Source organism: Denticeps clupeoides, chromosome 1 (genome assembly GCF_900700375.1).
Source record: "Denticeps clupeoides chromosome 1, fDenClu1.1, whole genome shotgun sequence".
Classification (NCBI taxonomy): Eukaryota; Metazoa; Chordata; class Actinopteri; order Clupeiformes; family Denticipitidae; genus Denticeps; species Denticeps clupeoides.
This window is the reverse complement of record NC_041707.1, coordinates 28,687,451-28,712,221: the sequence shown is the minus strand read 5'-3', so window position 1 is coordinate 28,712,221 and position 24,771 is coordinate 28,687,451. Positions and strand designations below refer to the sequence as shown.

At 39.0% G+C, this 24,771-nt stretch overlaps 1 protein-coding gene across 11 annotated transcripts in view; it reads left to right on the top strand.

The window, feature by feature from the left end:
* The first annotated feature begins 763 nt into the window (after window positions 1-763).
* Window positions 764-24,771, top strand: part of ralgapa1 (Ral GTPase activating protein catalytic subunit alpha 1) — a 73,294-nt gene continuing 49,286 nt past the window's right edge. For 10 of the 11 annotated variants that reach the window (XM_029001139.1, XM_029001165.1, XM_029001156.1 and 7 more), the window contains exons 1-13: window positions 764-1,121; window positions 11,033-11,143; window positions 15,476-15,525; window positions 16,043-16,100; window positions 16,813-16,856; window positions 19,758-19,935; window positions 21,020-21,135; window positions 21,622-21,760; window positions 21,992-22,200; window positions 22,384-22,629; window positions 22,814-22,993; window positions 23,267-23,377; window positions 23,648-23,796. In XM_029001139.1, coding sequence (XP_028856972.1) covers window positions 1,016-1,121; window positions 11,033-11,143; window positions 15,476-15,525; window positions 16,043-16,100; window positions 16,813-16,856; window positions 19,758-19,935; window positions 21,020-21,135; window positions 21,622-21,760; window positions 21,992-22,200; window positions 22,384-22,629; window positions 22,814-22,993; window positions 23,267-23,377; window positions 23,648-23,796 — 1,697 coding nt within the window. In that variant the 5' untranslated portion in view covers window positions 764-1,015. The remainder of the gene's footprint in view (window positions 1,122-11,032; window positions 11,144-15,475; window positions 15,526-16,042; window positions 16,101-16,812; window positions 16,857-19,757; window positions 19,936-21,019; window positions 21,136-21,621; window positions 21,761-21,991; window positions 22,201-22,383; window positions 22,630-22,813; window positions 22,994-23,266; window positions 23,378-23,647; window positions 23,797-24,771) is intronic. The other variant, XM_029001148.1, reaches the window with a different exon arrangement.

The window sequence follows — 24,771 nt, the reverse complement described above, 5'->3', positions numbered from 1 at the left end:
CACTGAGCATTTATATATATTTCTTAAATTCACTCATATTCACAGTCTTACTGGGAATTACAGCCATGTAATTCTTGCTGCAAAACCACTGTTGTTATCAGCACAATCACATTTTTGAGCAGGTTGTAGGATAGAGCAGATAGGTTCTCTTCTGTTACATTTGGCCGATTTACATTACTAATAATTGCATACAGTGAATGGATTAAAAACCACCAGTGAAAAAAATAAGTGAATGGGGCGGATCTTAAAGGCGGCATTTAGCATTTACACTTTATAATTAAACGTCTGACATGACTGACAGGGCCAGTGCCTGAAGGAACGGACTCAATTCAATAGGGGGCAGCAAACGAAAAGCACAAAAAAAACTTTCCGGTTATCCTACGCAGTCAGTAGGAATCAACCACCGAGTCGGATTGTGGATTGGGTTGCGGGCGTTACATTTAGTAAATTCATGGGCGTTCAGTGGACCATTATATTTATTATTTTTTGTCAAATGAATCATAATAAAACAATCACATCTCGCTTTTTCTTAATTATTGTCAGATCTTTATATTTATATACGAATACTGAATACTTCAGACATCTTTTATTTACATCTGTAAATAAAAGGGGTCTTATCATTTAGAGAAATGTCAGAAATGGTCTTTTGATCCATTTGTTTTTGTCACTCACCAATAAACTCGACACAAGGAAAACTTTTCACTCCGCTCCGTTGAACAACTCTGATTTTGATTAACTTGTTTTTTTCTCTTCCTGAGTTCCGCCATGTTTTGAGATTTATACGGGCTTACGGAGTGGTGTGTTGGGCGCTGTGCAGATAAGCTGCTATCATTTCAATTTTAACTTTCGTTCCACTGTGTCAAAATGAGCCCGGCTGAATCGGTTTTACTTCACTATTTACGTTCGGTCACACGCACCGGAGCGTAGATGTTAAGGGGCGCGGACCTGTCGTAGCTGGCCGTCTTCTGGAGATCAGTGGGGGGCTTCGCCTCCCTCTAAATTCCTCCCTCTCGGAATGTTTTCCAAAAAGCCCCACGGGGATGTCAAAAAATCCACACAGAAAGTGTTGGATCCAAAGAAAGACGTGCTGACACGCCTGAAACACCTGCGAATCGTCATTGGTGAGTCAGTGGAAGCTTGTTTGCTTTTCTTTACGTTGATTTTTGAAATCTGTGCATCGGTGTGCCTCTCCAGGAATGTTAAGTCCCACCGTGGATTTATTTATGTTCAATGTTACTCTGTCCTCTCTGGATACACGATTCCAATAATGAATTGATAATGAGAAGGCAGGTGTAATCTGTTTATGGCACGACATGCAGTGATGTGATTAATCTGTATAAAATAATATAATCTGTTCAAATTATGATCTGTAGGAACCAGGGCCACAGTTCTAATTTATGAAAATGTGGCATTTTCTTTTACAATTTTTTATTGTATACATTTGTATATCTTCTGTTTTTTGTTTTTTTTTTGTAAATTACCAATACAAAACATCTAATCCTAAATACTACTCCTGGAATCACTCTAGTTCAGGTCTGAGTACATTTAATGGGTGTAACAAATTCTGTAACATTGCAGACATTCATTACTTATCTCTAGTGTGATATGGATATTTTTAGTCTCCCCTAGTTTATATTTTACATTTACAGCATTTATCAGCCGCCCTTATCCAGAGCAACTTGTCTTACTAAGGGACACAATGGTAGTAAGTGGGATTTGAACCTGGGTCTTCTGGTTCATAGGCGAGTGTACTCCTTGTACAGTTAAATGGATCTTAACTGTTTTTCAGATGTGCACCAAAAATGCATGATTTGATTACCTTGCACTGAACATCTTTGATCAAGAATTTGTCAAAATGAAATGAATTGCAATAGAGTCCTGTCTTTTCAGGGCAGAGAGAGCGATAGGAATCTGAAATATAGGCTTAGCTGAGGTTTGGGTGGGCCATCACAGAGCAACTGAAATAAACTTTGGCTTCCTCTTGGGTTGGACAGGAAAGTCTCTGGCCAGTTCCCGCAGGGATTCCTGTTGTTTTGATTTTCAGCACTCTGATTCAAATTTCTCTTCTGAGTTCCCGTTTTGGTCTTTTTTTTTTTTTTTTTTAACCTAGTTTACTGGTCTTTGCTTTTTACTGCTTTATTCTGTTGAGGGTTGTCATAAACCATGTGACTTTCTCCCCAGAGCACATGAACCCATTTCCTTGATTGTATTCAGTGTAGTTAAGGGACTTCCTGTTCCCAGTGTACAGTAGTCAGAGCTTAGATAGAAAATGGACCATGGTGCAGTTTCACTTTTTACTGTTGTTAGATTTTGGTTTATTTTGTTGTTATTTTATATCTGTCATTAGTGTACTTTGGTGTTCTTTGTGTCTTTCTTAATCTCCTCAACATTGCTTACATCTAATTGCAGTTTGAGGAAGGGAGTGGGCCTGAGCACCTTGTGAAGTGGGTGGAGTAAGTCTGACATCCACCTGAAAGGCTGTTTAGCCTTAAGATAAGGATCTCAGAAATCATTTTTGCAGAGAGAAGTGCAGCTTCACTGCATGACCCCAGCTGTGTGTGTGTGAGCACTGACCAATGAGGAAGTGTTGACAGTCACTCTGCAAGTTCAAATCTGGGTCATTTTTTCCTAATCATCTTCAAGTACAGTGCTCATATGTCTGTCTGGCTTTTAAAATATTTTGGGGAATTGTTGCTTGGTGGTAGTGTTGTAAATTGATGGGTGTGGTGCAGAAGTTATTATCCAAATTTGTTTGCCATATAGAGTGAGACTGTTGACTTGTTAAGCGTAGCATCACCTCTTATTTCAGGCTTAGATGGGAAATGCAAAACATTTTCTCAGGCCGGGGCCTGAGAGTTTTGTCGACTACTTGGAAAGCAGTGTGATATTGAATTTTTCAAAGTTCATACCGATACTAAGTATAGTAATTTATGTATTAAAAGATAAATTTCAGAATAATTTAATCATTTAACACCATATACAGTTGGGCTGCACGATTTGGGGAAAAAGACATATTGCTATTATTGAGATCAATATTGCAATATGCGATTGCAATATGATAAAGGACACTTGCTTGTATATCAATGAAAAGTTGCATACTAATAGTGAAATGTTTAATTTCAAAGTGAAACATATAACAACCTGAAATGCCCAGTGCTTTCAAAATACAATATTCTACAAATATAATCACAAAAAAAATTAAATAATCATAAAAAACTCTTTACATTACTGTCGAACGACAAACCCTGGTAAGGCTAAACAACTGTTTTGATTATATTTGGCCATTCTAAAATCCCGAATTATAGTTCTTACGTTTAACCAAAACGTTGTTTGGAGGCTGACTTGAACACAGGGATGCATAGCTTTGCTAGCTTAGCTAAGGTTAAGATTTGTAAACAGAGGTGAATTTCTTTAGGAAACCTTCAAAGTTTGAAAAAAGTTAACTAAACTGCTAAGAACAGTCTAAATAGTTAATGCCTACATTTAGCCAAATGTTGTTTGGAGGCTGATTTGAACACAGGAATGCATAGCTTCGCTATCTTAGCCTAGCTTAGCTAAGGTTAAGACTTATAAAACGGGATTTTATAATGGCCAAATATATTCAAAACAATTGTCCAGCCTTACCTATGAAATGTAATCCCCTGGGATCTGGTCTGGAGCGTACAGCGGTTTGTACAGCCCCAAGCAGCACAAGAGTGAGGCATTTTTATGCACTTCTCTCCATAAACATGTATATGCTTCACGCCACAGCAGAGCCTCTCGCAATATGGCGGCGACGTTGACATACGATGCAGTGCGTCATATGCGGCATCTACCCATATGTCTCCGAATCGAAAGTCATGTGACATCCGACTGAGATGTGAGACGTGAGATGTGAGACTACAAGTCGTTTGAGAGAATGAGAGAATGGATCGGCAACATATCCAATCCAATCCATGTACTAATCATTTAAATTACAGCTTTTTGCGTTCATGTAATCGCACAGACTGACATCACGATTACGAATGCGATTAGATTAATCATGCAGCACTAATATACACACACAAACATTAAAGTGATAAATAAAATAAAAAATTTATGAATAAATTCTTTCATTTATTTATTCAATGTATTTGAGCCAAAATAATAAAACACTCCTCACTTCTCATGCCATAGAAGTGAAAAATATATGTACAATTGTGCAATTACATAATTGTAAAGCATGGAGAGAGAGAAGTGAAGACACAGCCATTCTTGTACTTAAATGGAAGCATTTCTTGACAGTGTCAATTAAAATATTCATATTACGTTTGAACAACAACTTTTCTCCAATCTTGAAACTGTGTATAATTCAGTGTGATTTAGCTGGGGGAGTGACTGCCAATGCCTTTTGGAAATTTTTGTATTCTGCCATCAGTTTCTGTGAACCTTATTCAGTTTCTTATTGATATTGAAATCGATACAAAATTTTAAACACTATCTGCGCTCTTTTAGAGCAGCCACAAACTAGTGCTGTCTGCAGTTGCATTAGCAGGTATTTTGCCAAGGTGATTGAGCTGTTGGAAAAGAACATGTTTTTAATTTTGTCTGCTGTGTGACAAGTCTTATCAGAATGTCATGTTTGAGATTTTTTCAAATAATTTAGACATGCCCAACCCATCGTTACTAGTACAGGTCACTTCCTTTTTTTTTTTTTTTTTTTTTTTTTTTTTACTACATTTTTTTTAGAGCATTTATCAGACGCCCTTATCCAGAGCGACTTACGTTCAGTTGTTACAGGGATAGTCCCTCCCTTGAGCAATTTTAGGGTTAAGGGGTACAATGGTAGTAAGTGGGATTTGAACCTGGGTCTTCATAGGCGAGTTACCCACTAGGCTACTACCACCCGAACTTCCTAGGTCACTGATGTGACATTGTCACCTGCTGTGAATGGAGACAAGACTAAAAACTGTTTAATGTGCATGGCCATGACTCCCATTACTTTCTATTGTGGAAGCTTGATGAACAGTTCCTTGGTGCTGTATTAATATGTGTACAGGAATTAATTTCATGTGACCCCAGTAGACTCAAGCCTCAGAGTCACTGGCTGGAAGCGGTTTACGCTCCAGTCCTGCCCTTTGTTGCTCTGAAAGAGGTCACACAGCAGCCATTCATGGCTGTAGCTGGTGCCTGGTGGATTTGGCAGAGATATACGCAAGTAAATGTCAAGCCCTGGGGCTGGGTCTGCTGCTGCTTTTCTATAAGTGGAGGCACTTTGAGGCACACGGCTAAATATTGATTGGTGCTGTGTGTATTAGGGCTGCATGATATATAAAAAAAATTATCGTGATAATAGTATACACGATATCTGTATCGCAAAGAGTTGCGATAAATGAAATTTATGCTGTGTCCGAAATCACATACTATATACTATTGTGACGAGCCATCGCCACAAGGTCACGAAAGGAGAAATCGACTCAATCATGAATAACGCTTTAAATTGAACGGTAGCTAGCAGGTGGCACCAACAGACAATACCTACTCTTACAGCTTTGACACAACAGGGAGGTGTCTCTTCATCTCCTCCAGACCTACACAACTACGTCCCGGTGTAAAGATTCTCCCCTTGCACACACTACATTAAATCTTTATAACACAAACATCCCGAACCCCAACAGAACACATTTACCCATAACATGGTTAACTATTTGCTGTCCCCAGGCCCGCTCGTCCCGTCGGTGCATATCTCACCCGCAAGGCTTGCTGGTCCCAACTCATGGCCAGCCTCCGCTGCCATAGTATTCATAGTATTCGAAAAACAGTAGACGAGAAGTACCCAGATGACCTACGTCCAGCCGAATTCTGTAGTAGGCATTTGATGGACACTTCACATGCCATAAGGCAGCGGGAGAGGCAGTGTCATATTCGGAATATGGAGGGAAACGGCTCTTTTCAAGTGAAAGTACCTTAAGGAGAACGTTGTTCATTGTGGTTAAATTACACTTGTGAGAAAATGCCCTCTGTAAAGGTAAAAAGATGCTCTTTTTTTTTGGTTACATGTAAATAAAAACTAATCTTTGAAAGCAATTCATATTGTGTTGGCAGGTCTATGGTAACAGCAAATCAGAATATCTGCTGAGGGTTTTAAGTCATTCATAATATTTTGAAGTCAAAATATTTGCAACTTCCTTGACATATTGTTTCTTTTTTGCCTGAATTAGATTTAATTAGATCAGATTAATATATGTTACCTGTTTATTTTAGTATGATCATTACATATATAAATGTTTTTTTTAGCTAATAATAATAAAAAAAATTGTTTTTCAACTATTTTTATTGATTTTAAACAGGGATATAACAGGGTAAACATGTAATCAATATACTGTAAATTATATATTTTATAACCCCCTTATAAACCCTATAGCACCCTCCTCCCCTCCCTCACTCCAAGCCAGCTTTACATGCGTAATAAAGGTTAGATGCCAGGCATTTAAAAAAAAAAAAAGGACTATGTAGCTGGAGTGTTTTTGGTCCTGTATGCAAAAGAAACCAAAAAAAAAAAACATACAAACAATTAAATAAGAATGGAATCAAACTATAAATGTATATGAAAAAACGGAGGAAGGGCCCCCACACATGTTGAAATTTCAAGTCTGAATAACGGATTGAATCTTCTCCAGGGACAAACAGGACATAACATCTCTGAGCCACTGGGCGTGAGTGGGTGACGTGGAATCCTTCCACTTGAATAAAAGAGAACGCCTGGCCAGGAGTGTCGCAAAAGATAACAAACGCTGTTTATCTGGAGTTATACGCTTATCTTCCTCTTCAATGATACCAAAAAGAGCGATCAGAGGGTCTGGTTCAAGGTTGCATTTCAGTATGTACGACAAGGTTTTAAAAACGTCCCTCCAGAATTTTTCCAAATTCGGGCATGTCCAATACATGTGAATAAGAGACGCCTCTCCGCTTTTACATTTATCACAGCTAGGAACAATGTCTGGGTAGAAACGGGAGAGTTTAAGTTTGGATAAATGAGCCCTGTGTACAACCTTAAACTGTAATAAAGAGTGGCGGGCACATAAGGAAGTTGAATTGACAAGCTTAAGAATTGAATTCCAAGTATCATCTGAAAGGGACAAATTTAAATCTTTCTCCCAAGCAGTTTTAATTTTACACAAAGGGGTGTAACTCAAACCCATCAATCCACCGTAAATACTGGAAATTAGGCCTTTACGCAGCAGGATCAGACAGAGGAGATTATCTAGAATGTTTACAGCAGGAGCCTTAGGGAAATTTGGTATTAAAGAGCCAATGAAGTGTCTTACTTGCAGGTATCTGAAAAAAAGGGGAATTGGGTAGGTTAAACCTTTCAGAAAGCTGTTCAAACGATGCAAACCTATGGTCAACAAACAGATCTTTGCAAAGCTTGATGCCCTTATTGTACCATTCCTGAAACACTGAATCATGTAGAGAAGGTTGGAAGAGATGGTTCGAGACGATAGGACTGGACAGAGAGAAGCCCAGAAGACCGTTGTGCTTTCTGAACTGAGCCCATACTCTCAAGGTATGCCTAATTGTTGATTGATTTAATTGAGGAGATGGGTAGTGCAGATCCAAGGAGTGCAGAGACAGAGAGATTTTTTACAGACTTTATCTCCATTTCCACCCAGACAGGACGATTAGGTTGATTATGAAAATATGCCCAGAAGATGACCGATCGAATGTTTGCTGCCCAGTAGTAAGAACGAAAAGCCGCCGTCTCTTTTAGATCTTTGAAGTAAGGACTTATTCAATCGTGGAAATTTACCTTTCCAAAGGTAAGAAGATATAATCGAATCTAAAGCACCAAAGTAAGATTTGGGAATGAAAACAGGTACAGACTGGAAAAGATATAAAAAGTTAGGAAGAGTACTCATTTTAACGGCATTAATACGTCCCACCAGGGACATGGACAGTGGTGACCATTGTCCCAAATCCTTTTTTGTTTGGCTCAACAACCTAATGAAATTTTCTTTAAAAAGGTGTTTGTTTCCTTGTAATTGTAATACCTAGATAGGTAAACTGATTTTTCACTATTTTAAAAGGAAAATTGTGCATATCAGTTGTTAGTGCTATATTATTTAGCAGAAAGAGTTCACTTTATTGCAAATTCAGCTTATATCCTGAAAAATAGCTAAATTCATTGAGCAATGACAGCACAGGTGGTAGGGAGGAGATTGGATTTGATATAAAAAGTAGAAGGTCATCTGCATAAAGGGAGACTTTATGTTCTTCTCCCTGCCTCCAAATCCCAGATATATCCTTACACTTGCGGAATGCAATTGATAGTGGCTCAATGGCCAGATTAAAGAGTAATGGGCTAAGAGGACAACCCTTACGAGTTCCCCGCTGAAGGCCAAATGGTTGAGACTGCTGAGCATTTGTCAGAACTGAGGCAATGGGTCTTAAATATAATAATTTAACCCAAGTGATAAAACTTGGGCCGAAATTGAATTTTTCTAAAGCCCTAAATAAATACTCCCATTCCACACGATCAAAAGCCTTTTTTGCATCCAAAGACAGGACACACTCAGGGATCTCCTCTGATGGTGTGTATAGGATATCCATAAGGCGTTGAATGTTAAAGTAAGAATAGCGGTTTTTGACAAAACCGGTCTGGTCCTCAGATATAATTGAGGGTAGAACATTCTCTAGTCTACGAGCCAAAACTTTAGCAAGGATTTTAACATCCACATTGAGAAGAGAGATTGGTCTATATGAAGAGCACTCTGTTGGGTCTTTATCTCTCTTTACTATGAGGGTGATGCGAGCCTCATTAAATGACGCGGGCAGCTTACCTTGCTTAAAAGATTCAGATAGAACCAAAGCTAGTTGTGGTGTAAGGTATGAGGAGAATGATTTAAAAAAACTCTGCAGGGAACCCATCAGGACCCGGGGATTTACCAGATTGTAATGATGAGATAGCTGAAATTATTTCCTCTTGTGATATAGGCCCTTCTAATCTTAATCTAGAATCAGGGGACAGTGTTGGGATATCTAGTTGAGTCAAAAAATTCTCAACTGAACTATGGTCCTTTGGGTACTCAGAAGTATATAATAGAGAATAGAAATTCCTGAATGCATCGTTAATTTTAGAATGATCGGTAGTAATGGTACCATCCTTCATTCGATTTTTTGTAATGTGTTGCTGTGCTCTAAATCCTCTTAACTGACTAGCTAACAGTTTCCCAGATTTGTCACCTTTAATAATTGGTGTTCGATTACATGTGTTGAGATAAGTTCAAACTTACTTTGCAATTCTATACGTTTTTTTATACAGATCAGGGTTTTTAAATAGAGCATACTGCCGATCAATTTCTTTAATTTGGTTGGTCAGATCTTTCCGCTCTTTATATGCCTTCCTTTTCATATTTGCGGTATATGAAATTATCTGTCCCCTTAGGTAGGCTTTCAGAGGATCCCAAACAACTAAACATGATACTTCAGGTGTTTCATTTGTATTTAAGAAAATCTGGTCTTGATGAATTAAAACACCAATCTGAGGGAGATCGGGGAGCTTAATATACATAATTACTGGAGCATGATCCGATATCACAATGCTCTGATAGGCACAAGAATTAACCATTGGGATCAATTGATTATCTTCAAAGAAGTAATCAATTCTGGAAAAGGTATGATGAACATGTGAGAAAAAGGAGTACTCTCTCTTTTTTGGATTAAGGAAGCGCCATATGTCAGAAATACCAAAGCTACAAAGGTAGGACTGAAGTAGCGTGGCAGATTTACTCAGAGGTATAAGATTGGGAGATGACCTGTCAAGTGATGGACCTAAACAGCAATTAAAGTCTCCTCCTAATATGAGAGAGTATGAGCTCAGATCTGGTAAAGCAGAGAAAAAAAATTCAAAGAAAGAGACATCATCATAATTAGGGGCATATATAATTAGTATTAAATAACTTCCCTGAAACAATGATATAACGACCATATGTATCAGCAATAATATTGTGATGCTCAAAGGAGATGTTAAGATTAATGAGGATTGAGACACCCCTCGCTTTGGCCTGAAAGGTAGTGGTAGTGCTGTCCCCCCCAACGCGACATAAGACAAGAATTATCAGAACTGCGAATGTGAGTTTCTTGTAAAAATGCGATTGCAGTGTTAAGTTGTTTAAGGTGTGAGAGCACCTTCCTTCTTTTGACCGGATGGTTTATCCCTTAACATTCCAGCTCACAAAGTTTAAAGAACTATTCATTCTCCCTAAAAGCAGATACAGGTAGATAGACACAGATAATAATGAAATGCCTGGCGTCTGTCTTAAAACAGAAATGTATAACACAGAGCAACATATTGAACATACACCATGTACACTGAACTAGTACAAGGCTGGCTTTGTAGATCCACTACCCCCCAACAAACCAAGATAGCTGCTAACAAACAAAGCAGCAAGCTCTTCCACTCCTCCATTTTCCACCTAACCAATCTTCCTGCCGCTAACCACACCATCTTCAGCTCTGACACAATTTAATAACAATAAATTTAAAAAATATTTCTCTAGGGAAATGTTATATTGCAAGAAATACCGTTTCCGCAATATTCAACAACAAAATCGCATATTTCCCCAATATCATGCAGCCCAAGTGTGTGGGTGTGGGTGTGGGTGTGGGTGTGGGTGTGTGTGTGTGTGTGGGTGGGTGTGTGTGTGTGTGTGTGGGTGGGTGGGTGCTGCAGTGTGTTAAGGTTTTGCACCTCCTGTCGGATTTTCCTTTAAAAGCCTCTTGTGTGTGAGGTTCTCCAGGCCAAAGGAAGGTGAAACCATGGATGGTCATACAGAACAGCTCTGGTTGGAGGACTGAGTTTTGTCTAGCCATTTCCTGACAAAGGTTTTGAACTATTGCTTTTATAAAGGGTTGGTTGGGTGGGCACTCTCTGCACCTGTAATAAAAGTTTAATTATGTGTAATTATTTGGTAATTGATATATTTTTAAATATGATATTGAATATGAATAAGAAATATACAGCTATGAATGGGGACTTAGCATCTCTGTATATCCTTGTTACTGTCTTTCACAGAGAATTCTGAGTCGGTGGACCTGAAGCGCTTCTTTGAGCAAAACCACTCCCACATCTACTACGTGTTTTTCGAGAACTTTGTCACTATTGAGGTCAACTTGAAACAAAAAGGTAAGTGTGATTTAGTGTTTGAGTGTAGTCCTTTGATTAAACAGTAGAATAAAAAAAGAGTAAGAACAGTGTGGTGATGTTCTGTTTAAAGGCAGACACTTTCTTTTCTTTCATTGAGTGCATTAGTGTGTTAGTCATGTACTTCCAATTAATTACATTTACAGCATTTGGAAGATGCCCTTGTCCAGAGAGACAAAATCTGTCTCATCACAGATTACTACAGCGTATTCTACTGAGGCCCTGGGTTGTACTGCAGTGATCACATGATCATTATGCTCTAATATTGTGATTGGGAGGTGTGTGTTGTGTAAAGACGCAATGCTACAACTAAATTTTGAGTAAGGCATGGTTTAATTGAACTTTATTGTCTTTGCATTTTAACACATTGAAGTAGTGGATGCCAAAAATGTAAAGTGAAAATGCATAAGATATCTAAGACTGGTGTGGTGCTTGTAGAGGACTGAGCAGAAATGTAAACATATGCACACAGACAACTTGTCATCAGTGAAAACTATGCAAATTAAAGAAAATAAAGCAGACAGTATGAAGTTAATAAACTCAAATATTATTTGCTTTGCTAAACCCTCACGTAAACCCCCAGATAAACATGGATACAAAATGAGTGAGGAATTTGTGTTCAGGCAAGTTCAACTTTTGTTTTTCATGCAGTTCATGGCTACCTGTAGTAGGGCTGCAACTAACTATTATTGCAATAATCGATTAAGCAGTCAATTAATCTGTATTTTTGTATTATTGTTAATCAGAGAATCAGATAAACGCATTCATTTCTAACCCTATATTAAAAAAGAAAATCTTTGGAAAGTGCATAAACATGTTGCTCCTTGAGCTAACAATACGTGTTTTTAGCGTAAAGCCATTTGTACAAATGTAGGCGAATTTTGGCCAATATGGCCTTGTACTTTTCATCTACCTCTGCTCGATCAATTATGAAATTTGTTACAAACTCTTTTAGTAATCGATTTTTATCAATTTGTGTTGTTGCAGCCATAACCTGTAGTGCAACATTTAAAAAAAAGCTGCATATTCTTCTAACTTCTCCCCGTAATTGGGTGCTTATGGTAACTTTATTGTGTGGTGAGAATCTAAATTCAATGTGGTAGTAAAGAATTTAAAATTTTGGCAAGGCCATGTTTGACTCGTTGTCTGTCTTTGGCAGGGTCCTCGCTTTTTGCGTCCTATTTTTCCACTGCCCGATATTACTGCCATTATGGCACTGATGGAAAATCAGTAGCCAGTCCTCATTAATGTGGTGCAACTTGACATACACACGTGGACAAAATTGTTGGTACCCTTCAGTCAATGGAAGAAAAATGCACAATGGTCACAGAAATAACTTTAATCTGACAAAAGTAATAATAAATAAAAGTTCTAGGAAATTTAACTAATGAAAGTCAGACATTGATTTTCAACCATGCTTCAACAGAATTATTAAAATAAACTCATGAAACAGGCCTGTACCCCTAACTTAATATTTTGTTGCACAACCTTTTGAGGCAATCACTGCAATCAAACGATTCCTGTAACGGTCAGTGAGACTTCTGCACTTCTCAGCAGGTATTTTGGCCCACTCCTCAAGAGCATACTGCTCCAATTGTCTTAGGTTTGAAGGGTGCCTTTTCCAGATGGCATGTTTCAGCTCTTTCCAAAGATGCTCAATAGGATTGAGGTCAGGGCTCATAGAAGGCCACTTTAGAATTGTCCAATGTTTTCCTCTTAGCCATTCTTGGGTGTTTTTAGCTGTGTGTTTTGGGTCATTGTCCTGTTGCAAGATCCATGACCTGCTACTGAGACCAAGCTTTCTGACACTGGCCAGCACATTTCTCTCTAGAATCCCTTGATAGTCTTGAGATTTCATTGTACCCTGCACAGATTCAAGACACCTTGTGCCAGATGCAGCAAAGCAGCCCCAGAACATAACAGAGCCTCCTCCATGTTTCACAGAAGGGACTATGTTCTTTTTTTTTATATTTTCATTTTTCCGTCTGTGAACATAGAGCTGATGTGCCTTTTTTTTTTGTTGTCTCATCTGTCCATAGGACATTCTCCCAGAATCTTTGTGGCTTGTCCACATGTCGTTTGGCAAATTCCAGTCTGGCTTTTTTATGATTTGTTTTCAACAATGGTGTCCTCCTCGGTCGTCTCCCATGAAGTCCACTTTGGCTCAAACAACGATGGATGGTGCGATCTGACACTGATGTTCCTTGAGCTTGAAGTTCACCTTGGATCTCTTTAGAAGTTTTTCTGGGCTCTTTTGTTACCATTCATATTATCCGTCTCTTTGATTTGTCATCAATTTTCCTCCTGCGGCCACGTCCATGGATGTTGGCTACAGTCCCATGGATCTTAAATTTCTGAATAATATGTGCAACTGTAGTCACAGGAACATCAAGCTGCTTCGAGATGGTCTTATAGCCTTTACCTTTGACATGCTTGTCTATAATTTTCTTTCTAATCTCCTGAGACAACTCTTTCTTTCACTTCCTCTGGTCTATGTTGAGTGTGGTACACACCATGTCACCATCAACACAGTGACTACCTGGAGCCATATATAGGTCGACTGACTGATTACAAGATCGTAGACACCTGTGATGCTAATTAGTGGACACACCTTGGATTAACATGTCCCTTTGGTCACATTATTTTCAGTCTTTTCTTGGGGTACCATCATTTTTGTCTAGGCCTGTTTCATGAGTTTATTTTTTTTATTTATTCTGTTGAGGCATGGTTGAAAAGCAATGTCTGACTTTTATTAGTTAAGTTTCATAGAATTTTTATTTATTGTTACTTTTGTCAGATTCAAGTTATTTTTGTGACCATTTTGAGTTTTGCTTTCATTGACTGAATGATACCAACAATTTTGTCCACGTGTGTACATCCTTGGTGTTTCTGAGTTGGTGTCACGTAGTGCGGCTTCATGTACATTGGTTGTAATCAGTTGTGTTGCCTGAATATTTCACAGAAATGAGACATCTTGCAAATTATGTTTAATTTATCCAAGTACATATTTACATCTTGAAAATTTGTTGAACTTGATGCATTTTCATGTGGCTAGTATTTGGCTTTGAAAGACAGAAACATAAAGCTGTAATGGAGGAAAAGCTGATCTTATCAGTCTCTGAGTGTCCAGAGATCTAAAAAAAAACAACATTATTGTCTTAAGGGGAGTTTAGAAAACATGGTGCTAAGTCCCACTATCTGTTTCTTCAGTGGAAGCACAAACCTCACAGTGAGCGACTTTAGATTTGCTCCATTGAGCAATAAAATGGTCCGGTTTCAGTCCACACTTAGTCTGGGGACTGAACGTTTTTCGGCTGAATGAGACGTTAACTTTATGGGATGAATCGTGATAATCGATGCATTGATGGTTGGATTTAATCATGATAGTAGTAGCCTAGTGGGTAACACACTCGCCTGTGAACCAGAAGACCCAGGTTCAAATCCCACTTACTACCATGTGTCCCTGAGATAGACACTTAACCCTAAGTTGCTCCATGGGGACTGTCCCTGTACCTACTGATTTTAAGTCGCTCTGGATAAGGGCTTCTGATAAATGCTGTAAATGTAAATGTCATGAGACCAGTGAAGGTTCACGCTGTATGCCAGCCATACAGCGCCATCAACAGGATTGGAGGCTGTAGTCACACGCTGATTATGACCTCTGCTGACCTCACTAAAGCAAACTCAATAGCATCACACAGTGTGTTAACTTTGAATACAAAATATCGATATTTGGTGTCCCTGTATCAATACAATGTTATGTAAAAAATTGCTGATATATTATTAAAATATAATGCTGTATAGTTTTTTTTCCCCTAATAACCCTTTTAGAAACTATTAAATAGTTCCCTCGACCACATTTAAAAGTCTGTCTATTATTACAGAAAGTTTTATCTGATGCCTTTAATCAAAGACTGTATGCCCTTGAATTGTGTTACTGTTTTTAAGTGGCCTTAGACACTTTATAGGTTCCTGTATCATCTCCATACACATCTCTCGCTCTCTCTTTCTCCAAGCTCCAATTAGTTGTTCCTGTCATTGGCATCAGTTTTGATCCATGCAAGTTGAGTGGCTTTGTTCTTAAAATAGCCACCTCTTTTATCCTTGAGTTATCTGCTCTGCTTATGTCTGTGGAACATTAAAGTGCAGGTTTATTTGTGATTATGTAGAGGCATTTGCAGTAGTGGGACACTGTGTATGTGTACATGTGAATTATTATGCATTTGTTCTTGTAAAATACACACTTGGTTTGGTTGTTGACACTTGTCATGTCATTAGCTGTTGCAGTATAAAATCTGGATTATTTTCCTACAGGCCACAAATCACAGAGGGAGGAGCTTGACTCCATTCTGTTCATTTTTGAGGTAAGACTTCCACTCACTCACACTACACTAAGCAATTTTATCAGATGCTGGTCTTGCCCATGTCAGTTATTTTGTAGAAAAAGGATGTGTTCTTTTAAACACAATTTGCAAGAGAGATTTCAGTTTAGGATGAGATCATAACAGTCTTGTGGTTTGGGATTTTTGTTTTTCCTCCCTCTCTCTCACCCACACACACACACACACACACACACACACACACACACACACCACAAAAGCAGGTGTTTCTCTTCACACCTCACCCAGCAGATCACACCTGCTGTCATATTGACTCATACAGGTTTTGAAAAGATCCAGCTTTTCTGAGCATTAAAGAAGACTGTGCTCCAACTGCTGTGAAGTTAGCCCATCTTGAATTCCCATTGCTTCATGATATACTACTATTTCACAAAATGTGTTTTGAGAACATACTGGGCAAAAACCGCTGCTTCAACCGAAGTACAATTTCTTTGAATTGTGTATGTCAATTCTTCATTTTTCTTTTGCTCTGTCTGTGCAGAAAATTCTCCAGCTCCTTCCAGAGTACATACATGACAGATGGCAGTTCCACAGCATTGGTAAATGCATAATTCCTCTACTGCTGGACTTGTGGTGTCAGTGTAAACAGAGCGGAGTCATTGCCACTTTATGCATGGAAATGTCTGGTATTTCACATCCTTTTGTACAGTGTGATAGGCTTGGCTGCAACAGCACCTACATTTATTGAAATGTCATATTCATGTGATTCCTTTCTATGATACACACACACACACACACACACATACACACACACACATCGAGGTGGTCTCTCCTTTTCCCCTGTGCTGAAGCTTTGAGCAGGTGGATATGCAGACCACCAAGAGCAACACAGAGAAAGCCAAGGCTCTGGGACAGAGACTGGTCCAGTGCTGACCGAGAACTCTGACAGAAACAAATTCACACATGACAATGTGTTCTATCAACAACACATGACCTTGTGGTCACCTCTTTTATCTCTCATTAGTGTTGATGGGAATGTAATACAAAATAACTTTATAACTATGTAACAACAGATCTTACCTATGTAATAAATCAAGTCAAATCTGATTTACGATTAAGAAAGTTATGTTTAAGGATAATGTTCACTTATAATGTAGTAAAGTAGCTAGGATGCAAGAAAAAAATATTGGTGATTTTGTAATGTTTTGATGATAAATTATGGAGCCCTTGAAGATGGGGTATAGTTTGACCTGAAGGTTGTGAATGTTGATTCATTTGTTTTAACTTTCAGTTTTATGCTTCTCTACTCAGGTCTGATCTTGAAAAAGCTGCTGCACACTGGAAACTCTTTAAAGGTCTGTCACCTGAACATGATGAAGGATTGAACATTAACACGGTTGGAATTTAAATGCTCTGGTTTAGTGGATCTAAAACACTGCCATTTGGAAGGAGAAAAGGCTTCATGCTGTACTTGTTTTTTAAACAAATTGTCTTGCTTTCTTACTTGCTTTCTTGCTTCTTTATTTTTCTTTTAAAACAATCAATGAGAATTGGTCCCTTTCATTTTTTATTAATTCAAAGTGATTTATTTCCACATTCACCATTAGGTTTCAGGACTATTATTATGTCTGTATACTGTATAGCAGATGCCAATGGAAGTTTAGTTGGAACCAACTTTATTTAATCATTTAGAATATTTTGGTGAATGAGAGTTTAGTTGCCTTATGCATGTTGTTACACTAAGTTCACTTAGTTTTTACTAGCATCATTAGCATTTAATACAATATATGCCTTTACTACTTCTACACCAGTATCTGTGTGCCGATGTGCATGTTTTATACAGTACAGGCCAAAAGTTTGGACACACCTTCTCATTCAGTGTGTTTTCTTTATTTTCATGATCATTTACATTGGTAGATTCTCACTGGCATCAAAACTATGAATGAACACATGTGGAGTTATGTACTTAACCAAAATGAAGGTGAAATAACTGAAAACGTTTTATATTGTAGTAGGGCTGCAACTAACGATTATTTTAGTAATCTGTTGATTATTTTTTGATTAATCGTAGAATCGGATAAAAAAAAAAAAAAACAAGAAAAGCATTAATTTCCAACCCTTTATTCAAAAACAGAACCAAAATCTTTAGAAAGTGCACAAACATGTTGCTCCTTGAGCTGTTATAATAATAATAAAATAAAATAAAAATGGACTAACACAAAAAATATACACATGTATGCTTTACATCTGCCAAATATACTTTTTTTTTTTTTTTAAATAAAGTGCCACCTGAGCTGCCAGAACAATAAATAATTTATAAAAAAAACAAAGAATAATACAAATCAGAAAATTTAACAAGATTTGTTTGAATGTCAGAACTTGTTCTCTACACTACACTGCAGATGCACACACTTGCTGACACACACACACAAACTCTCACACTGACACATTTACATTTACAGCATTTATCAGACGACTTACAATCAGTAGTTACAGGGACAGTCTCCCTGGAGCAACTTAGGGTTAAGTGTCTTGCTCAGGGACACAATGGTAGTAAGTGGGATTTGAACCCGTGACTTCTGGTTCACAGGCGAGTGTCTTACCCACTAGGCTACTACCACCCTCTGACACACACGCACACACACACACACACACACTGCAAAAAATGCTTTTCTAACTTAGTAGTTTTGTCCTGTTTTCAGTCCAAATCTCTAAAAAAATCTTAAATCAAGATACATTTACTAGACACATAAAATAGCATAAGAAATTGTCTTGTTTTCTGAAAAAACATCTAAAAAAATTAAGTGATTGTTTGCTTATAACTTATCTGCCCATGGGGTAAGAAAACAACTAATCTTAATGAGATATAATCTCAAACAGAAGTTTTAAGAATCACTTAATTTTCTCATGCCATTTTTCTTGTCTAGTAATATTGATTTTAAGATTTTTTAGATGGACTGGAAACGAGACAAAATTACTAGGTAAGAAAAGCTTTTTTTTGCAGTGTAGCTACACATGACAACAGATTGAAAATTGAATGGTCCAAAAAAGGCTAGTGAATAAAAACATGTCTTTAGTCTTTTAATGCAAAGTAACTATAGCACCCCTGCTTTACTACTGTTATTAACGAGCTAACGCTAACTTGTCATGCTTGTCAAGCTCGATGACAGTTAAACATTTACATTTACAGCATTTATCAGACGCCCTTATCCAGAGCGACAATCAGTAGTTACAGGGACAGTCCCCCTGGAGCAACTTAGGGTTAAGTGTCTAGCTCAGGGACACAATAGGCGAGTGTGTTCTAGGCTACTACCACCCTACGCAGAGAACAGTCCGAACGCTGCTTCATCCCCCCTCCACACATGTAGGTGGTGCTGTAAGTCCCCATCTAGTTCTCCTCCGGGGCGAGTTAAACACCAGCACCAGGGACATTACGTTCCTCATTTCAAAATGGAACAAAAGAAGGATTCTGTAGCGACTTACCCTGCTGCTGAACTCCCTTCTTCCTCCTCATACACTCCAACATGTTTGCGTTTCAGGTGCTGGATCATTGCCGTGGTGCTCCCGTGCCGTGCCATGTCGCTTTTGCATATTTTCGCACAGATTTTTCTGCCTCCGCCATGTATCTGTCCCCTATCTCCGCTCGTTTTTTTTTTTTTTTGCTCCGCGCTGTCTATGAGACGCTAAATTCAGCTTGCATCTGTGCGTGAGAGAGACCGAGTGCTCAAAAATTGTTTTTAATAATCAAACGTCTCCGCGTCACGTGACATAACGAATCGATTACGAAATTCGTTGCCAACTTTTTTAGTAATCGATTTTTATCGATTTAATTGATTCGTTGTTGCAGCCCTATATTGTAGTTTCTTCAAAATAGCCACCCTTTGCTCTGATTACTGCTTTGCACACTCTTAGCATTCTGTTGATGAGCTTCAAGAGGTCGTCACCTGAAATGGTTTGCCAACAGTCTTGAAGGAGTTCCCAGAGGTGTTTAGCACTTGTTGACCCATTTGCCTTCACTACGGTCCAGCTCACCCCAAACCATCTCGATTGGGTTTAGGTCCGGTGACTGTGGAGGCCAGATCTTTTTGTTAAGTACATAACTCCACATGTGTTCATTCATAGTTGCCTTCAGTGAGAATATTCCAATGTAAATGGTCATGAAATTAAAGAAAACACATTGAATGAGAAGGTGTGTCTAAACATTTGGCCTGTACTGTATGTGTAAAGTGTGTAACTGGGTTCCCCTCCTCCAACAGATCCGGAGGGAGGGGGTGCGTTTGTTCCTCCTCTGGATGCAAGCTCTGCAGACCAACGCCATGCGTGAGCAGTTGTGGATTTTTGCCTGCCTGATCCCTGGCTTCCCCCCTCCCCAGTCTGAATTTGGCCCCCGCACTCTTGACAACCTTATCAGCCCCACACTCAGCCTCCTGGAGAGTCAGTATCATTGCTTCTCCGACAACAAATTTTTTTATTTATTATTTTTTTTATTAATATGTTGACATGTTAAGCAGCAAAAATAATTTTCAGTTGATTACACTGGAGATATTTGTATTGTATAGATAATGAGTTTAGAATTATATTACAATAGGCTTTCTACATAAGTTCTAGCACTGCCGATATTCTGATTCCTACATGATCACTAAAGTAAATATTCACATAGAATTATAGCTGGTCACCTTCTCTTGCATTGTTTACTCTACTTTACTTTACTTTATTTAGCAGACGCTTTTATCCAAAGCGACTTACAATAGGAAGACACCAGCAATTCTCGTTCGATTTCTATAGAATATCGAGTTTACAAACTAAGAGCCCTGATAAGGCTTAGACTTGTCAGTGAAGAGCATGCTCGGAGATTGTTGGGTGCTAGACTAAGAAAAATTATAATGTATTTATACATTTTGTATTTGTTTATTCAATGTGTACGCATGTGTTTGTGTAAGTGTTAGATTTGTCTGTAATATTTTTGGAATAAGAGGGTTTTCACCTTCTTCTTAAAAGTGGTGATAGTCTCGGCTAGTCGTGTGGTGGAGGGCAGGTTGTTCCACCAGCCAGGGACAACAACGGAGAACAGACATGATTGGAATCGGAGACCCCGTGAAGAAGGAATTTTTAGTCTCCTTTCGTTTGCCGATCTGAGAGAGCATGCAGGAGTGTAGCTAGGTAGTAGTGTGTTGATGCAGGAGGGCGCAGTTCCATTTACAGCCCTGTAGGCAAGCATCAAGGATTTGAACTCAATGCGAGCAGCTACCGGGAGCCAGTGGAGGGAGGTAAGAAGAGGTGTAACATGGGTGTATTTTGGCTGATTTGGCTGATTTCTGACTTCCTTACAGCTACCAGCAAGTACACATCACATGCAAAAGCTGTTTGTCATCACATACTGTTAATGTGTACTGTTATTGCCAACTAGTAGGATGGTGGTATTGTATATTGTGAAATTAATATGTTTCTTGTATTGGTTATAAAGATTTGTCTGTAATTTTGTCACTAATCATTTTTGTCTTTTCTTTTTTTTTCCCAGGCCAGGTGTCCCCTGAGGAGATCAATCCTCTTGTTCCTCCCCAGTCAGGCGATAAGGCCCAGGAGGATCTCACTGGCTACTTCCTGGAGGCTCTGCTTAAATACATGGTAAACCAGGTACTCTTCTTTCATACTAACTTTGCAAATGCATAACATCTGCAGTAGATGCCTAGCTGCTAGTGAGCCTTAACCTGATGAACTCATGCTGGTCTAAAAGGACTAGGTCTGGAGTATTTTCTGTTCTGCGAGACCCAAGGTTTGAATTTGCATGTTTAGTGTTGCTGTGTGTGTGTGTGTGTGTGTGTGTTACTTTCTATCACTTTCCAGAACCTCCTCTCTTTGATGTTTTTATTTTTATATTTTATTTATTTTATTTTTGATGTGTGTGTGTGTGTGTGTGTGTGTGTGTATGTATATATATATATATCTGTCCTCCCATGTTCATGCTCTTGCTCACATTGCACTGCAGCCTTTCTAGCTGGTCAAAACAAAAGTACCATGCTCTGCCAGCCCATCACTACCAGTGACAGAGGAGGACTCATTGAATTGGGGGGGGGGGGGCTGTGTCTGTGGACATGTGACTGAGTTTTATCTCTTTCCCAGGCCAAAAGTCTGGAGTGGAGGAACAAAGAAAACCATGAGAAGGGCTTTTCCTTCCTTTTTGCCAACTTTAAGAAGTTTTACTTGCCCCACATCTTCCCCAACTTCTCCAAGGAGACGAGCCTTTACAGCCCAATACTGGGTAGGGCTCTCACACACAAGGCAAAATAGACACAAGGCTTCTTTTAGTAGAATTTCATAATCCTGTTTCAAGATAACAGAGAGAGATTATGTTTTTTGACATTTAATTTACATCCAATTACTCAAAACTAAAATCGCATGCTTTTATTGATAAAATGTAATGAACTTTGACCTTACCCTCTCTGCTTTTTACCATCATTTCTCTCTCTCTCTCTCTCTCTCTCTTCTGTAGAGGTTCCTCCATTGAGACCAAAGCCTTACTACACCGTGGTGAAGAGAGACCCTGATACCAATGAAGCTTTGTACTGCACTAAGGAGATCTTTCTCAATGCACGAGTTATCTTTATCCGCTGGCTTGTGTCTTTCTGGCTTGAGCCACGGCCCAGCACAGGAACGAACATCCCTGGCATTGACGGCGAAAATGTGCCAAAGAATATTCAGGTTAATGACATGGTTTCACTAAACAGATATGTGACAGAACTAGGGTTTGAGTCAAAAAATCTGTCAAGAACACAGCTATGGCTATGTAGAAATACACAGGCCATTTGAAAAACCAAATGCTTGTTTATCCACTGTACCACAGAAGCAGATTATATTTACACTTCCTCTGCTTTCTTTTTCTAGCGAGCAGCGGCAGGTTTGGCTGCCCGGGCTGAGGAGGGTGGCCCCCGGCAGGACTCATTGGAGGGAGGCGGGGGAGGAGAGCCAGAGCAGTCTCATTCTAATACCAGCACATTGACAGAGCGTGAACCCAGCTCCTCTAGCCTTTGTAGCGTTGATGAAGAGCATCTGACTGACATTGAAGTTGTCCGGCGGGTTCTCTGCTGTACTCGCACCAATGTTAACTTCATTACTGAGATCTTTCGGCAGGTAAAGAATCAAAATCAAAAATATGCCTGACTGCTTGATAATGCAATGGTTTGCTTGCCAGTTATCTTTATGAAATTGTGTCAGTGGTCTGTTGTAATTATATGGTGTGTTTTGCAGTATGTTCATGTGTAATTTTCTCATTATTTGTGTTCTGGTAACGTGTGCCCTTGTGTGTTTTTTGCAGGCTTTCTTGCTGCCAATGTGTGAAGCTGCTGCTATGCGTAAGGTGGTCAGAGTATACCAGGAGTGGATATCCCAGGAGGAAAAGCCTATTTTCATGAGAGAGCCAGATCAGGACCATCACTACCCCTTCACTGGCAATTTGGAGTCCAGCAATGGCTTCTTGTCGGACAAGGAAGAAGAGGTGATTGTCATAGCAATGTCTTTTTTGCATTATGTTGTTTTTAGAAGATTTCCTTTAGAGAGCAGCTACTGGCAAATCTGAAAAGCAAAGCAGCTAATCTGACAAACCACAGATTCGTAGTAATAGAAACATTCTTAAATGTTTGCCTCTAATGTTGTTTGCCCACTGCTTATATGGTGTTTAAATGTTTACTGTGACACTGTGTCTAGCATTTGTTCTAAAATCTATATATGCATTAGATTTTAAGTACCTTTTTTTTGTTTGTTTGTGAAGCACTCCAGTCCCAATAACTGGATCCGCAGCTCTAAAGGGTGTGGAGGTAAAGTGTGTGAAGGTGAACTGCTGGAGTATAGTGTCCATGCAGGGATGCAGGCAACACTGCAGGTACTCAACTCCAATGGACCATGCATACACACCCAAACAACAACATTTTTTTATGCCTTCGTTACTTTTAGGAGAGTTAACAAAAATGATAGTCTTTCAGGCTTTTTTGATCAATAGCAGTACAGAAAGCCTGTTTTGTGCACATACCACTTTGTGGACACAAAAACATACCTTCGAATTTCACCATACACATGCTCTGTGCACAAATAGGCAGAGTTTCTGCAGTTATATTGGACCCTGTTGTTTTTACCTCATTCTTATTTGTTACAGGTGTTCATCACAAACTCCTCCAACATATTCTTGCTGGAACCGGCCAATGAGCTGAAGCCACTCTTGGAAGAGCATGTGGACATGTGCAAACGTGTGCTCAACATCTACCGTAGCCTGGTGATGCATGAGGCCATGGACCAAAAGACCTGGTACAGTGGCAAGGGTTCTGTATGATATCAGTCCTACAAGTCACCATTTCTTTTTTTTCACTTGCTAAATGGTTGATAGTCCTGCCATGTACACAAGTCAAACCATGAAAAGTTAGGTGAACGTACTCTGTATCTGTGCTTTCAACTGTACAGAGAGTACTATGGCAGTGCTGAGGGGCAATGGTTTATGTTCCCATAATCAGACAGTCTCTTTTCTCGCACAAGTGGTAAATGATTCTTTATCCAATCATGAGCAGAAGGCTGTTGGACCAGGGCAGCTTTTATTATGCTAATTTAATCAAATATAAGTTTTCCATGGATATTATTCTAATTCTATTTCTCTCTACCTTAAAGGTCCCCAATTATGAAAATGTCACTTTGTGAGATTATTTAACAAATATCAGTTCCCCTAGCCTGTTTGGTCCTCCAGTGGCTAGAAATGGTGATAGGGGTAAAGAGTGCTTTGGCTATTCTGCTTCACTGTTCAGAGAGTGCCAGTTCAGAATGTTGTGTCTGGAATGTCTCCCCTTATGTCGTCATAAGGGGAAAGGTTAACCCCCCTTCCTCATGCTTTGTCCACCCAGAGGATTTCCCACCCTTCCTATAAAAAAAGTAACTCCACTGACCGTCATGGCTTTCAAAGGTGTAAAGCATTGCTGTTGCTTGCCGATTGGATGTAAAAATGAGCACAAAGGATTTTTTGTCTCTGACTCTGAAGAACCAGTGGGTTAATTAATTTTCTGGAGAAATGCCGACATGACTTCCTGTTTGCGGAAGTGCTGTAAAAAATGGCTGTAATTCAGCACTACAGCTGAATGTTGGAAAAAGACTTAGTAGGAGTTATAGTATTAGTATAGTAAAAGATGTAGTATTAGGGGACCACTAAGACCAATATAAAAGCAATTTTTTTGTAATAGTGGACCTTTAAGTCTGAATATACTCAGAATGTGGATATGGAAGATTTCTTATGTGTTG